Genomic DNA, 16505 nt, shown 5'->3' on the forward strand with positions numbered 1-16505 from the left:
CTCTCTCTCTCTCTCTCTCTCTCTCTCTCTCTCTGCCCCTCCCCACAACTTGTGCACTCTCTCTTTAAAAAAAAAAAAAAAGAGCCTATCAAATGAATAAGCACTACTATGTGGTATAATTTCAAGAGTACAGGGAGGGTCTCTTATTTTGCTATGCCTCTTTTGCTGACCAACATTAAAAATTCTACTAAGTATGCTTCCTTTTAGCAGCTCAACCCAAATGTAAATAAAGCCCTGAAGACAGAGACTACACTGGGTTTCCTCATTTATTTATACCTCAGTTTGAATATTTATTATCAGATCCTTTCCCAGGGTCTGACAGGACTTCGGGAGCTAGACACGGGACAAAAGGTGGAAAGACTAATGAAAATAAACAGTTTCATAATTTGAACTAGGGCTTATCCTGATATGGCAGCAATGCTTTTTTTGAAAAGGGTTCATGTGGCCTTATTCCCTGAAAACTCTTTTTTTTTGAGAACTTTTTTTTAATCTCAAGTTCTTTTTTTTAATTAAAAAAATTTTTTTATTGTTTATTTTTGAGAGAGAGACAGAGCGTGAGCTGGGGAACGGCAGAGAGAGAGGGAGACACAGAATCCCACGTAGGCTCCAGGCTCTGAGCTGTCAGCACAGAGCCCGACACGGGGCTCAAATTCACGAATCATGAGATTATGACCTGAGCCGAAGTCGGCAGCTTAACCAACTGAGCCACCCAGGCACCCCTAATCTCAAGTTCTTAATGGGCAGGTGCATGTCCTAAAATTAGCTTCATGGTGTTTATTAATGCTCTATAATTCTATGTGCATATGTACATTTCTCTGGGTAAAAGATCTATAACTTTCACCAGATTCCCAAAAGGTCACATGATTGACAGAAGATTAAGCACCACTGTTATAAAGAACCTACAGGGGCACCTGGGTGGCTCAGTCGGTTGGGCGTCTGACTTTGGCTCAGGTCATGATCTCACAGCTTGTGAGTTCAAGCCCTACACTGGGTTCTGTGCTGACAGCTCAGAGCCTGGAGCCTGCTTCAGATTCTATGCCTCCCTCTCTCTGTGTCCCTCCCCTGTTGTACTCTGTCTCTCACTCAAAAATAAATAGATAAAAAAAATTAAAAAGTAAAAAAAAACTAAAAAATAATTGAATCATGAGAATGGGGTGCCTGGGCTACCAAATAAAGCTACCTTCATTCATATCTTGGGGTTCCAAAGGGGTCTGGAGACTTCTGTTTACATTAGATACATCTGTAATAAGTTTCATATAAGAGTTTTTGTAAAAGATACCAGACAGGAGAATGGGGCATGAGATTTCCACTCTCATCTTAGAAAAACCACAGTGGAAACTATGTACCAGATGATTCTTCCAAAGATGTCTCTTCTCCAGGCACCAGGTCTAGCTTTTTCTTGACCAGTCTGAAGAAGTCTTAGGGCATCCTCTCTTTCCTGGACAACTTTATCTAAGGCATCCATGGAATCTATTACCTGGTAAGAGATTAGGAAGATACAATTTCAACAATCACCTACAACAGAAAGGTGGGGAGAAGGACCCCGGGCCCCACCAAAGTTTGTGCTCCACTGAATCCCCACATCCAGTGCCTATGTCCTGCCACAGTCGCCACCATGCCCAAGAGAAAGAATGAAGGGGATGCTAAAGGACATAAAGCCAAGGTGAAGGATGAGCCACAGAGAAGATGTGCAAGATTTCCTGCTAAACCTGCTCCTCCAAAGCCAGAGCCCAAACCTAAAAAGGCCCCTGCACAAAAGGGAGAGAAGGTACCCAAAGGGAAAAAGGGGAAAGCTGATGCTGGCAAGGATGGGGATGGCCCTACAGAAAACAGAGATGCCAAAACAGACCAGGCACGGAAAGCTGAGGGTGTTGGAGATGCCAAGTGAAGTGTGTGATTTTTGATAACTGTGTACTTCTGGTGACTGTACAGTTTGAAATACTATTTATCAAGTTTTATAAAAATGCAGAATTGTCTTCTACTTAAAAAAATTTTTTTTTTTAAATATTTATTTATTTTTGAGAGAAAGAGAGAGCATGAGCAGGGGAGGGGCAGATAAAGAGGGAATCGGAAGCAGGCTCCAGGCTCTGAGCTGTCAACACAGAACCCAATGCGGGGCTTGAACTTGTAGACCATGAGATCATGACCTGAGTGGAAGTCGGACGCTTAACCAACTGAGCCACCCAGGTGCCCTGTGTTTTACTTTTTTTTTTTAAGCTATGTTGTTAGCACAAAGAACACTTCATTGTTGTTTTGAGGGAGGGCATATGTAACTAACAGAGTATCTCCGAAGCTAGATTGATACAAGGGGAAAAACACCCTTCCCTTCTAGTTTTGAGAAACTTCCTCCTGGCTTCCAGGAGGAGGGATTCCTTGATGTCAACCCACATTAGCCACCTTGGCACAAATGCCTTGTGGTGTGGAAAAACTAAAATTCATTAAAAAAAATTCTTTTTGGATGTTTTTTATTTTTGAGAGAGGGACAGTGAGCAGGAGAGAGAGAGAGAGAGAGAGAGAGAGAGAGAGAGGCAGAGAGAGGGAGAGAATCCCAAGCAGGCTCCATGCCACCAGTGTAGAGCCTGACACAAGGCTCGATCCCACGAACCCGTGAGATCATGACCTGAGCTGAGATCAAGAGTTGGACACTTAACCAACTGAGCCACCCAGGTGCCCCGACACAGATGTTCCTACTTGATTGGCAGCTGCTGCTATTACGGAGAATGGAATATCAGTCTACCCTGATCCTACTTTCCAATGATCCATCAAGATGCAAGAAGATCCTACTGGAACCCCTATTTATTTTTATCTCTTTCTTTTAACATTTCTATTGAAGTTTAAAAATGTATACAGTAATATATTAGCAGGGCAAAATATATTCTTTATAAATAAATATTCATCTTTGGGGACTCTAATGACAGATGAGCTAAATTTTTTCATAGCTCTAAATACTGAGGCATTTTTTCGGTTATGTGTATTACCTGTGAGCATCATAACAAATAGAAATACTGTATACACACATTTGTTTCTTTTAAGAGCCCTCAAAAACAGGGTGGCAGATTAGATTATAAAGCTAAACTTCCAGGTAGCTGCAGCATCCAAAAGAGATGTGAAAGCCACAAATTTAGATAGACTACCTCATAACCTGTATACACAGCTCACACTCTATGTATCTGCTCTCCCCTACTTCAATCAAAGCCACACTGAGCAGCTGAATCCACACGTACCTCCTCTTAACTGAATGAATTTCTACAAAACCCCTGAGAAATAAAAGATGGGTGAGAATGGTGAATCCTATTTGGAAGACAGACAAACTTAGAAGAGTGAAGTGCCGTGTAGCCCTTAGGAACCTAGTGAGCCTGGCTGTTCACCGACTACATTAGGGTTTGCCCATGCAAGGTTGATGCTGGGGCTCCTAACGGAAATCATACCCGATTACTCATGCTCATGCCTCCAGATGAGAAGGAAAATCAGAAATATCAATTAGATGCACTTTATTCAAAACAAGCCAACCTTGGAGAGCTTTCTTTCCTTTCAGCCTAACTCTTCCAGAGCCAAGAATGTCCTTACACACTTCCACACCTTCAATTTATATCTTGAGAAGGATTCTTTTTAATTTTGTTTCTTGATAAATTCTCCTTAGTAGTATGTCACAAAACTGAGAAGATGCATACATTTGAGGCTTAAAAAAAAAATCATGATTGGGGCGCCTGGGTGGCTCAGTTGGTTAAGCATCTGACTTTGGCTCAGGTCATGATCTTGCAGTCTGTGAGTTGAAGCCCCACGTTGGGCTCTGTGCTGACAGCTCAGATCCTGGAGCCTGATTTGAATTCTCTGTCTCCCTCTCTGTCTGCCCTACCCTGCTCATGTTCTGTCTGTCTCTATCAAAAAAATAAATAAATAAACATAAAAAAAAACTGAAAAAAAATTACGATCACGTTCAGTTTATCTGGAGAAAACTTTCATTATTTTTGGAATTTACTAATCCAGAAAGTGCAATATATATGACCTATGGGGATGAAGCTCACTTCTAAAATGTATTTTTTTATAGCAAGGAGATGGGGTAATCTATTACTGAAGTTTAAAAGTCTTACAACAGCACCATTCTAACAAAAGCTTATTCAACAAATAAACAATGTGCTATCCATAACTTTCCTTAATAGCAGAACTAGCAAATATCCTGAAAATAAAATCTCAATGCTTTATAAATGTTATGTGGCAATCATCAGGTCTTAGTTTCTAAATACATCATTCGTCATTAAAAGGAATCAGGGTATTCCTCTGTAAAATGGCTGATTCCAGGGATGGGGCAGGAAACGTACAAAATGAATCCAGAACAACTTGCTATGCCTCATAAAAGTGATGAGAACACAGGGGCGAGCCTGAAGGAATCCACACTGGTCCTTAAATCTGGGATGAAGGTATTCAAGAATTATAACTCACTGAATAAAACTGAAATCCCTGAGTCCACAGCGATAGGATAGAAGAAAGTGAAGGGAAAGCCATTCCTTACATAAGAAAGCTAACCAATAAATGTAGAATGAACCAAGGGATGAAAAAAATGCCCAATAGATGTTAAACCCAGTGAGTGCAAGTTTGAGAAATTACAGGATGTTTATATATGATCTCAATACAAAGAAAAAATTGTAACTATATACACCATGGAGAAACCTGGCAGACATCACACTAAAAAATTATTTAAACAAAAAATTTTTTAATGTTTATTTATTACTGAGACAGAAAGAGACAGAGTGTGAGCATGGGAGGGGCACAGAGAGGGGGAGACACAGAATCTGAAGCAGGCTCCAGGCTCTGAGCTGTCAGCACAGAGCCTGACGTGGGGCTCAAACTCACAAACCGCGAGATCGTGACTTGAGCCAAAGTTGGATTCTTAACCAACTGAGCCACCCAGGCACCCCACACTAAAAAATTATTGATGTGAACACCGGTAACAAAACAAATCCACATCCTGTGCCTCCTAATATTATGTACTGTGAAGAAAACTGTATCACTTCTATGATACTTCCGCCAATCATCATGATTATAATGCGAAACATTAAACAAACCCAAACTGGCCTACACTCTTCAAAAAAATCAATGTTCTGATACACAAAGAAAGACTGAGTATCCAGATTAAAGAAGACTAACGAGATAACAACTGGAAAATGATCCAGAATTTTATTTTGCTATAAATTAGAGGACAACGTCCGGATAACTGATGAAATAGATCTGCTGATTAGATAATAGTATTATATCAATTTCCTGACTTTGAAAGTTGTACAGTGGTTATGTAAGGAAATATCCCTGTTTTTTCACAACATATACTTAATTATTTATGGATGTATATAACTGACTCTTAAACGTCTGACGAAAAAATGTGTTATTTAGAGAAGGAGGCAGAGAAGGATAAAGCAAATGGGTAAAATATCCACTTAGGGAAACTGGGTGAAAGGTACCTTTGTACTATTCTCTTAACTTTTCTGTCAATCTCATGTTGTGTCAAAATAAAGTTTCAAATAAAAATAAATATGCTATGGAATTCAATTTTCATTAAGTCAGAATAACTGCTTCCTAGTGAGGCTAAATAACTAAAACTTTACTCCCTACATTCTTTGACTCTCTGCAGGGATATTAGGTCCGCCCCTCTCAGAGGCAGTGTGGCAATAACGGCTGTGAGTAGCGTGGGGAAACGAACGAACGGGAAGCAGCTGAGGTTAGGCAAAAAGCTGAGTTCTATTTACGATGGCACAGAAACATCAACAAAGAATTAACCTCGTAAGCAACCCAGGCAAAAAAACCTTGAGAAATTCAACTAAATAAAACACAAAACTTCTACATGGAAGAAATAGCTTAAACATGTACAGCCATTGGGATGCCCGGGTGGCTCAGTTGGTTAAGTGTCCAACTCTTGATTTCGGCTCAAGTCATGGTCTCATCTCATGGTCGTGAGATTGAGCTCCACATCTGGCTTGCTTGGGATTCTCATACTCTCCCTGTGCCTCTCCCCCCACACTCGCATGCACTGTCTCTCTCAAAATAAACAAACAAACATTTAAAAAAAAATGTGTACAGCCTTGAAAAAGAAAAGGCAGATCTACATATACTGAAAGGGAAAAGTACCCAGGATATACTAGGTAAGTGAAAGTACAAATGTCAGGAGAGTTTTTAAGAGTTTATAACCAAATTAGATAAATTATGTATTAAATAATTATGTAATAATTTTATTATGTAAATAAAAATAATTAGGCACATTTCTACACGCAGAAAAAAATTCTGCTGGATAAACAGGAAACATATACAAATAATTACCTGTAGGAGTGGAAATCATGAACCTAAGGGGATTTTTTTTTTAATGATGAAGAAAACCTAATTTGAACAATAGTTGACCTTTTCACAACAATGTGAATGTACTTAATACTACTAAACTATACTGTTAAAAATGATTTAAGAAGGTAAGTTTTATGTTATGTGTTTTTTACTACAATAAAAAAAAAAAATGAAGTCAAAACTTTGACCTGGTTGGTAGGGCAGTGGCTAAACTGAAACCAGCAATTTTAAATGGTGCAGCTACTTTAAAGAACAGTTGGGCTGTTTCCCAAAATGTTAAACATAGATTTACCATATGACCCAGCAATTTCACTCCTATCTATGTACCCAAGAGAAATAAAAGCCCATGTCCACACATCTGTTGAGGGTTGCAGATGGGAATGGGGAGGGACTACAGATTGGCATGACACTTCATTTTGGAGTGATGGAGATATTCTACAAAAGTGATGTTGCACAACTCTGTACATTTACTAAACATCAAGCAGAAACTTTAAAAAAGAAATCTACTTGCCAAGAAATACAGGAACCATAGACTTACATGTTTTGGCCTTTATCCCACACAATAGTCTCTAGCCTCCACAAATGTTACCTTTTCTAACCGCTCCGGACTTGGCATTGGCAACCTCTGCCGCTTGGCCTCCTGCTCTAAAGTTAAGAGCATGTTTCTTTCTTTCAGTAGGACATACCTGTATCAAAGAACACAAAGCTTGTGATGCTATTCTATGATTACATTAAGGCTATAGTTTTTGACATCAAAACTAATGATCTGTACTCAAAAATCCTTTAGAAATCTCAATATACAGGACATCATTACAAAGAATTATCGTTTCAGTAAATTTTCCATGTGCCACATACTGTATTAAGTGCCAAGAGAGTTACATAAAATATAAAAAATAATCCCTACACTCCAAGTGGAGAGAGAAGATGGACGGTAACATTCACTTACTGCCTATTACATGCCATGCAATGTGCTAATAAGTGCTTTATATATATCACCTCATCTAATTCTCACATCAACCCTTTGGAGTTGGTACTATTTCCACTTTTTTTTTTTTTTTTTAATTTTAGAGAGGCGGTTGGAGAGAAGGGCAGAGGGAGAGGAAGAGAGAGAATCTTAAGCAGGCTCCATGCTCAGCGCAGAGACAAATTTGGGGCTCTATCCCATGACCATGACATCATGACCTGAGCCAAAATCAAGAGTTGAACATTCAACCAACTGAGCTACCCAGGCGCCCCTCTACTTTGTAAAAGAAGAAAGTAAGGGTGACAGAAGTAAGGTATTCTGGGGCACATAACTAATTCAAGATTCATAATCTGGATTCCCTGTGTGCAATATTCTTTTTATTTCTACTTCACTAGGCTGCCTCAGAAAATGTAGTGTGATGTGGTGAACTGAGTGGTACAGACAAGAGAGGGAAGATTTATGTGGGAGAGGTGAGAACATCTCTTCTAGTCAGGATGATCAAAGCAAGCTTCAGAAAGATGGGTTTTGTTAGGCTGGAAAGGAAACCAAAGCAAACATAACCAAAGGTACTAAAGTGGCAAAGGTAAAGTGGGATAAGTTTTGTGAATAAATGTTTGAGAATTAGAGCTGGAAGAAAGGAAAGGAAATAAATGTCAAGGGCACTGAAAATGACACAAAAGCACTGGGGTATTTTAAGTTATGGAGGAAGACAATTTTGGGGAAGGAGATAAAATCAGAAGATAAATAGGTTTTAGCCAAGATGAATACTGAACAGCCCTCCCTATCCCTTCACCAGTAACCCACGGTAACAGTGCTTTCATACAACTAATTTTTCTACAATGAATCTGTGCTGTTCTACACATAACACTTCTGACACCAAATGAAATGTTTTTTTCCATCCTGATGCCAAATACACGTTGACTCTTCTTTTTTTAATTTTTTTTAACATTTATTTATTTTTGAGACAGAGAGAGACAGAGCATGAACGGGGAAGGGTCAGAGAGAGAGGGAGACACAGAATCGGAAACAGGCTCCAGGCTCTGAGCGGTCAGCACAGAGCCCGACGCGGGGCTCGAACTCACGGACTGTGAGATCGTGACCTGAGCCGAAGTCAGCCACTTAACCGACTGAGCCACCCAGGCGCCCCGACGTTGACTTTTCAACACCACTTCTCCAGCACTCTGACACTGAGTACCTGTGGTGCCAGATTACAGATTGAAGGGTACAGTCCCACAAAACTGTCCCCCCACTTCACATGCCAATAGCAAGTTCCAAAGCCCGCATACATTTGACTAACAACTATAAATTCGGTTTCCAATGACCCCTCCTCCTCTGGTTTGATAATTTAATAGAACTGGTTTATTATAAAGGATACAACTCAGAAGCAGCCAAACAGAAGAGATGCATACAGCATGGTGTGTGGAAGGGGTGAATAGCGTCCCTGCCTTTTCAGGGTATGTTACCCTAACAGCACCTCCATGTGTTCACCAACTTAGAAGCTCTTCAAACCCAGTTATTCAGGGATTTTTATGGAGGTTTCATACATAAGCACAATTGACTAAATCATGATTCTGGTTAAAGTCAATCCCAGTCCATCTCCTCTCACCAGAGATGAGGGTGGTGATGAGGCTGAAAGCCCCACCCTCCAATCATGCCTCAAGTCTTTGTGGCGACTAGCCTCTGTCCTGAAGCTACCAAAGGACCCACTAGAAGTTGCTGAATTAGAACAAGACACTCCTCTTGGGAAATTCCAAGAGATTTAGGAGCTATGTGTCAAGGAATTGGAGACAAAGACCAAATACATATTTCTTATTTTGTCACATGAGTAAGCCAATAATATTAATGGTTTTAATAAGTATTTTACAATTATTTAATCTGCCATGAAAGATAAATAACCTTTAAATCAGGGGATACAACTTTAAATGTCTACTACATTGCCTAGACAGATAAACAATTGTAAGTGAAGTGGGCTCACTGAAGGAACAGATGGGTAAAAAGTGGTCTGTATGGCTCCATTTAGATGGGGCAGTTGCTATATATAGCAGCTAGTTGTTACAATGCAGGAAGGCAGGTCCAGTGTTGCCAGAGTGCACTTCTAATTATTTAAGAGGAACCAGAAATCCTTATTTTTGTGTTAAATTTCCCAATTTTAAAAACAGTACACTCCAAACAAACCCTATCAGCTCAGAGAAATCACTGTCCAGATTGGGAATGAATCTCACTCTGTCTCTACTGACATGAGAGCTACAATGTTAAGTGTATCCCATCTCCCACTGCTATAAAGGAGCCTCTGTCTCAGAGTACTAATAAAACAGTTCAAATACTAGGGGTCTTTAACAGACCTCAACAGGTTCCTGCCTCTGAAACTCCTCTTTTGTCTAGGCACTTTGAGAGACAGAACTCTTTCTCCTCAGTTCCTCTGCCCCTATTGGGTGAAGATCTCTCAGAAAAATACCATACCAGAATTCCTTTCTTCCAAAATGGGGAAATAATTCTAGAATTTGACAGCAGTAATGAAAATAGCCAATCAGATAAATTAAATGGCTCTTTGGGGTGCCTGGGTGGCTCAGTAGGTTAAGCATCTGACTTTGGCTCAGGCCATGATCTCACGGTTCGTGTGTTTGAGCCCTACACTGGGTGAGCTCAAGCCCTGCTTTGGGTAAAAATATGAGCCCTGCTTCGGTTGAACCCTTGAACCCCTTCTCTCTCCCTCTCTCTGCCCCTCGCTCACTGCACTCTCTCTCTCTCGCTAAAAAAAAAAAAAAAAAAAAAAAAATTAATTAATTTAAAAAAATAGCCCTTTGACATCTTTTTTTGCTCCATCTCTAACAGCACTATAGCTGGAGTCCGGGGACACTGATCATTTGTCCCTATTGGATCAGTTACCGTTCTCTTTAGGGGCGAGGTCTCCAACTGATATTGGTAGAATCCACAGTTCATCTCCCATCAAGATTCAAACAGATCCCTCAAAACCTGTCCCCAGAATTAATGAATATCCTATAAAGAAGCCTTGCAAGGCATCAAGCCCATAATAAAAGATTACACTAGTCCCTGTAATACCTCTAATTTTACCTATAAGAAAACCCAATGGCTGAGGATGGAGGTTTGTCCAGGACCTCCAAGTAATAAATAACATTGTTATCCTTTGGCATCTTGTTCCTAACCCCTCCCCCCATGTTAGTGACACCCAATCCTACTGAAAGCAAAATTTTCACCACAACTGATCTATGCAGTGCATATTTTAGTATTTCAGTTGATGAGGATAGCCAAATTTGCACTTGGGAAGAATGGAAAATACACCTGGACAATAATGCTCCAGGACTAGAAAGTCCTTACTTTTAGAAACCTTAAAAACTGATGTGGATGACAGAGTTTTCTGGAGGCTCTACTTTATTAAAATATGTAGATTATTTGCCTCCTTGCTTCCCTTCTCAAAACTCTTCACAGGAAAATAGCATCTACCTGTTACAAGTTTTGGCTTTAGGGACATAAACTCTCCAAAGAAAAATTGCAGTTTGCTCAAACTAGGTTTGATACTTAGGGCACCTGATGTTGGAACAAGGACATCTGGATTCAGGTAGACTTCAAGACATCCTGAACTTCCCCAAACCTACAACTAAGCGCCAATTATGAGGTTTCCTTGGATTTATTTGCTACTGTTGAAAATGAGATTCCAAACTTCTTACTGCTCTAACTCTATAGATGCTTTACTAAAAAATGACAAGACTGACCTTATTATGTGGAAAGGATGGGAAGACATAGCCTTTGGGAACTTTAAAGAAGAGCCTAATAAATGCCTCCTGCCCTCTGGAATGCTAATTATCAACTTTCCTTTTTCCTCTTAGATAAGAGGGAAGGGAATGCCCTTGGGGGAGTACTCACCCAAAAACATGGGGACCATCATCAACACACAGGGCATTATACCTACCAACTACACCCTGGGGCACAGGAGTCCCCCTTGTCTCAGAGCCATTCCTGCCACCACCCTTTTAGTTAAGACCACTAAAGAAATAGTAATGGGATCCCCTTTACCATCCTTGTATTGTGGCCAAGGACAAAACCACAAACATTTATGCCAATGGCTGGTATGCCTTTAGAGTAGCTGATGAGTTTGGAATATTATGGAAACAAGGTTTCCTTACATCTAATGGGGATAAAATTAAAAATGACTCCTATGTCCAAAATTTACTAGATGTCATACTTAAAAAAAATTTTTTAACGTTTATTTATTACTGAGAGAGAGAGACAGCATGAGCATGGGAGGCGCAGAGAAAGGAGGAGACACAGAATCTGAAGCAGGCTCCAGGCTCTGAGCTAATGGCATAGAGCCTGACGTGGCCTTGAACCCACGAACCGCGAGATCATGACCTGAGCCGAAGACGGACACTTAACCGACTGAGCCACCCAGGCGTCCCAATATGCCATTGGCTGTTCATACTGGCTGTTCTGGCTATTATTTATTTCTTTTTTTTTGGTTTCAAGAGTAGAATTTAGTAGGGCCCCCCGGTTGGCTCAGTCGGTTAAGTGACCAACTTTGAATTTGTGAGTTCAAGCCCTGCATCAGGCTCTATGCTGACAGCTCAGAGCCTGGAGCCTGCTTTGGATTCTGTGTCTCCCTCTCCTCCTCTCCTCTTCGTGCTCTGTCTCTCTTTCTCTCTCTCAAAAATAAATAAACGTTAAAAAATTAAAAAAAAAAATTTTTTAACGTTTATTTATTTTTGAGGCAGAGAGAGACAGAGCATGAACAGAGGAGGGGCAGAGAGAGAGGGAGACACAGAATCTGAAACAGGCTCCAGGCTCTGAGTTGTCAGCACAGAGCCCGACGTGGGGCTCGAACTCACGGACTGTGAGATCATGACCTGAGCTGAAGTCGGACGCTTAACCAACCAAGCCACCCAGGCGCCCCCCAAAAAATTTTTTTTAAATAAAGAGAATTTAATGATTCATCACTTACATATAAAGCTCTGGCTATTATTAATATTCCAGGGGATTCCAGACTTAACTTCCTGGAGGCCAAAGGAAACCACCTCACTGTTATTTCTGCCTAAAACGCTGCTCTCAAGAAAACCAGGAGCCAAACCTCTGTCATGGTCCAAAGGGATGTTCTCCCAAACAGTAATTTGGAAAAAAAATGATCAGAAATACCCAACAATTGCCCCAGAGAGGGAATAACAATATTGGAAATCTAATTAATTGTTCCATAAGAAAGAGAGAACTCTGGTTTGGATCAAGTAACAATCCTGCCCTACCAGAAAATCTAAAATTCCCAATTACCACTGTATATGCATAAACAGTATCTATTCACATGATAGCATTCATGAATCAATATTGGTGGGGAAATGTTAATAAGGTAACAAACAGTGCCTACCTCCCTTGTCCCACCAAAATGCAATACAAAGAAACCTGTTCACACAAATGAATTTCATACAGTTCCCCCGTTTCATGGATGTATATATGTTTTAGTCATGGTTTGTATGTTTTCTCACTCACCAAAGCTTTCTCTTGTAGATAGGTTAATGCTTCTTCTGTGGCTAAAATTCTGTTAGAAAAAGATTATCCGGGGCGCCTGGGTGGCGCAGTCGGTTAAGCGTCCGACTTCAGCCGGGTCACGATCTCGCGGTCCTTGAGTTCGAGCCCCGCGTCGGGCTCTGGGCTGATGGCTCAGAGCCTGGAGCCTGTTTCCGATGCTGTGTCTCCCTCTCTCTCTGCCCCTCCCCCGTTCATGCTCTGTCTCTCTCTGTCCCAAAAATAAATAAACGTTGAGAAAAAAAAAAAAAAGACTCAATTGGGCAAAATTTGTAGAGACCCTCCAAATACCCTGGCCAAAAGCACTGCTATTAGTCTTTCTAAATCTCAAATCTACCCCCTTTGAAATTCATAAGCTTTCATCCCATGAGATAGTCACAGAACATCCACTGTAGTTGGCCCCTGGCTCCTGTGACCCAGAGCTGATAGAAGGAAGACAGACATCAATATTGTAAAGGCCCAATTACTTCCATTAAAACTAACCATGCTTTGTTAGAGCTATCTTTTCACAATGCACTCCCTGGAGATGGCAACCTTAAGCATCACACTTTGCAACCTGGAGATTTCATCTACTGAAAAAGACTAAAACTACTCTCCAAACTCCAAAACTACTCTCTTCAACCTTGCTGGGAAGGTACGTACCTGCATGAGAAACTGCTAACTAACCCTCGTGCCACCAAACTCCAAGGAATAGAATCCTGGATTCACATGACACATCTAAAGATATCACTAAACCCTGACTGGACCTGCATACCATCTAGTGACCTGAAAGTAAATATTTCCTGGAAATGAAGCAGAAATGACAAGACAGCTTTATCAACATGTCCAGACCAGGCCTGCATACCTTTTCCTGTTTGCTTCTCCCAACTCTTTAGCTGAAAGTGGAAAGAAAACACCCTTATGTGCATTTCCCAAATGCTTGAGAAAGGGGGCAACATCTTTTTTTCTCATTATGGGCTTTCAGAAACAGCTTCATCATGATCTTGTGATGAACTACTTTTTCACTTGCTTTTTCTGAAGGGTTAGAAGGTTCAGAATTCCAAAAGTCTTTCATCTAACCTATTATCTGATTCTGGATTCTTATCCAAATTCACAGTCTCTGAATATGCAACCTTACAGGTTGTATCACTGGATAATGTCTATTTTCTTTTCTTTTCTTTTTTTTTTTTTAACATTTCTTTATTTTTGAGAGAGAGACAGAGTACGAGCGGGAGAGGGGCAGAGATACAGAGAGGGATACACAGAATTGGAAGCAGGATCCAGGCTCTGAGCTGCCAGCACAGAGCCCGACATGGGGCTCGAACCCACGAACCTTGAGATCATGACCTGAGCTGAAGTCAGATGCTTATCCAACTAAGCCACCCAGGCACCCCTGGATAATGTCTATTTTCAAATAGTTCTTTTGAGATAATACTGTTTTAATACATCTCTGAAGTTTTGCTATTTTTTGCAAAAGCTCATTAGCTATTGCTTCATGTGTATACCTGCACTGTATCTTCCAAAATGCACTTGATCAATTCTTCCAATGAGCTCTTGCAGGGTCCCCTATTTTGCTTTCATGGCCACTTTAAATGGGGACTTGCAGGAGGCATACATGACTCTGGGATGGAGTTTGCCTCTGTATGGAGAACTTCCTCCTATAAGTTGGAGAAAGTGCCAATAAATATTTTCAGCTGACTACTTTCAGACCTAAGGTCTTATTTAGAACCATAAAACAATTTTGAATTATGTTACTTCTTGTGTTTTATATAATTACTTAAAATTTTTATACTTTGTTTCCTGTTACACTTCTGTAAAAATGATGCACCCAGACGCATGGAAGATGGCAGAGTAGGAGGATCCTAGGCTCACCTCATCCCATGGACACACCTAGATAACACCCACCTCAGTGTAAGTAACCCAGAAAATGACCCAAAGACTGGCATAATAGACTTTTTCACAGCTAAACGTAGAGAAGAGGCCACACCGAAGAGGGTAGGAAGGATGGAGACATAGTAGAGAGCCAAACAAACACAGGACCGTCTGTAAGAGGGACAGGGTGGGCACAGAAGAGAGGAGAGAGGAGCAGACCCCACACCAGGCACCCCAGGCATGCAGGACCAGCACTGGGAAGATAAATTCCCAGGACATAAAATTCCCATCCCATAATTCTCCCTTTGAAAACCAGAGGGGCTTAATTTCTTGAGTTCTTGTTGTCACGGGGGTTTAACACTTAGAACTTTAAAAATCAGCAGGCTTGGGTCAGGTAGAGTAGAAGGCCAAGAGGAAACTGAGTCCCCATCCTTAAAGAGACAAGAGAACAAATAGCCCCACTGAGATTCAGCACAGAGCACCAGTTTGAAAGACGCCTGGGGTGTACAAGGAGATCTGTTTGCTAATTTTGGGGCCTATGCTGGAGGGGCAAGTCTTAGGGAGACTTCTCCAGGAACAAAGGAATTGGTGGGCACCATCTCCTTCCCCCACTCCCCAGCCTAGATACAGACACCCATGGGAACCAATGCAGTGCAAATAGTCTCTACCTAGCTCACTAACAGTGTGCCTGGCCCCCAACCACTTTTGCAGATCTACCCCTCCAACCCAGCTTCTTCCTATAGCAGACCTGAGCAAACCCTGCTATCACTGTGCACCCTGTGTTCCTCTGTGGACTTGCTCCCTCCAACTCTCTCTCAGTAGGCGTCCATCCAAAGTGACACCACAAGCCTGGCAGTGTGCAAGCAGCCCTGATGGGTTAGCATCACCCCAAATTGATTCCTGTCCCGGGGAAAGAGGAAGATAACCGCACACACTAGTTCCACTGTGGTCCCAGCAGTGGACTGGGGGCAGACATCTGGTGTGACTGCAGGCCTTGTCCGACAATGAAAGCTTCTTAGAGGACAACACAGAGAATACCCTACAGTTCAGTGGAACTGCAACTCTGGCAAACACCTAGTCTGACCCAACTCAAGCTAAGGTTACCCCAGACAGGCCCACTAACAACACAGGAACAAAACCCTGCCTGCAACATGCAGAGAACTGTTGTAAATGACTGACAAGGCAGACACACTTCAGCCGCAAGAGTGAGGTGCATGCCAAACTCATAGGAAACACCCCTGAAACACCAGGTTCAGGTGAAGTGCAGGGCAATTTAGGAACTCTTCTTCATAAGACCACTACTTTCAAGAGCAGGAGAGATAGCTGACTTTCCCAGCACATAGAAACAGATGAAAAGAGTTAGACAAAATGAGGAGACAGAGGAATATGTCCCAAGTGAAAGAACAGGACAAAATCACAGCAAGAGACCTAAACGGAATGGAAATAAGCAATATTCGTGACAAAGAATTTAAACTAATAGTCATAAAGATACTCCCTGGACTTGAGAAAAGAGTAGAGGACCTTGGTGAGACCCTCAACAAAGAGACAGAAAATGTAACTCAATAACTTATATTAAAAATACACTAAACAGGGATGCCTGGATGGCTCAGTTGGTTAAGCGTCCAACTCTTGATCTCACCTCGGTCTTTGAGTTTGGGCCCCACGTTGGGCTCTGCACTGACAGTGCAGAGTCTTCTTGGGATTCTCTCCCTCTCCCACTCTCTCTCTGCCAATCCCCCACTCACGTGTGCACAATCTCAATCTCTCTCTCTAAAAATAAATAAATAAATAAACTTAAAAAAAACACACACATAAAAAAACACATTAAATAGAATAAATG

The 16505-nt window shown here is 41.2% G+C and overlaps 2 protein-coding genes across 3 annotated transcripts in view; one reads left to right on the forward strand and one right to left on the reverse strand.

The window, feature by feature from the left end:
* Window positions 1-16505, reverse strand: part of MRPL47 (mitochondrial ribosomal protein L47) — a 36100-nt gene that overhangs the window by 6707 nt on the left and 12888 nt on the right. For both annotated transcript variants that reach the window (XM_040480824.1, XM_040480825.1), the window contains exons 4-5: window positions 6914-7010; window positions 1347-1477 (exon numbers count right to left, since the gene is read on the reverse strand). In XM_040480824.1, coding sequence (XP_040336758.1) covers window positions 1347-1477; window positions 6914-7010 — 228 coding nt within the window. The remainder of the gene's footprint in view (window positions 1-1346; window positions 1478-6913; window positions 7011-16505) is intronic.
* LOC121034027 (non-histone chromosomal protein HMG-17-like) lies at window positions 1616-1998 on the forward strand. The gene has a single exon (XM_040480829.1). It carries the CDS (start codon window positions 1616-1618, stop codon window positions 1886-1888), a length of 273 nt encoding a protein of 90 aa, XP_040336763.1. The 3' UTR covers window positions 1889-1998.

This window comes from Herpailurus yagouaroundi, unplaced genomic scaffold (assembly GCF_014898765.1).
Source record: "Herpailurus yagouaroundi ecotype Mexico unplaced genomic scaffold, PumYag 159, whole genome shotgun sequence".
NCBI classification, from domain to species: domain Eukaryota; kingdom Metazoa; phylum Chordata; class Mammalia; order Carnivora; family Felidae; genus Herpailurus; species Herpailurus yagouaroundi.

Bases quoted from the DNA above. Each gene is read 5' to 3' on its own strand.
- LOC121034027 (XM_040480829.1), top strand. From the start codon at position 1,616: ATGCCCAAGAGAAAGAATGAAGGGGATGCTAAAGGACATAAAGCCAAG.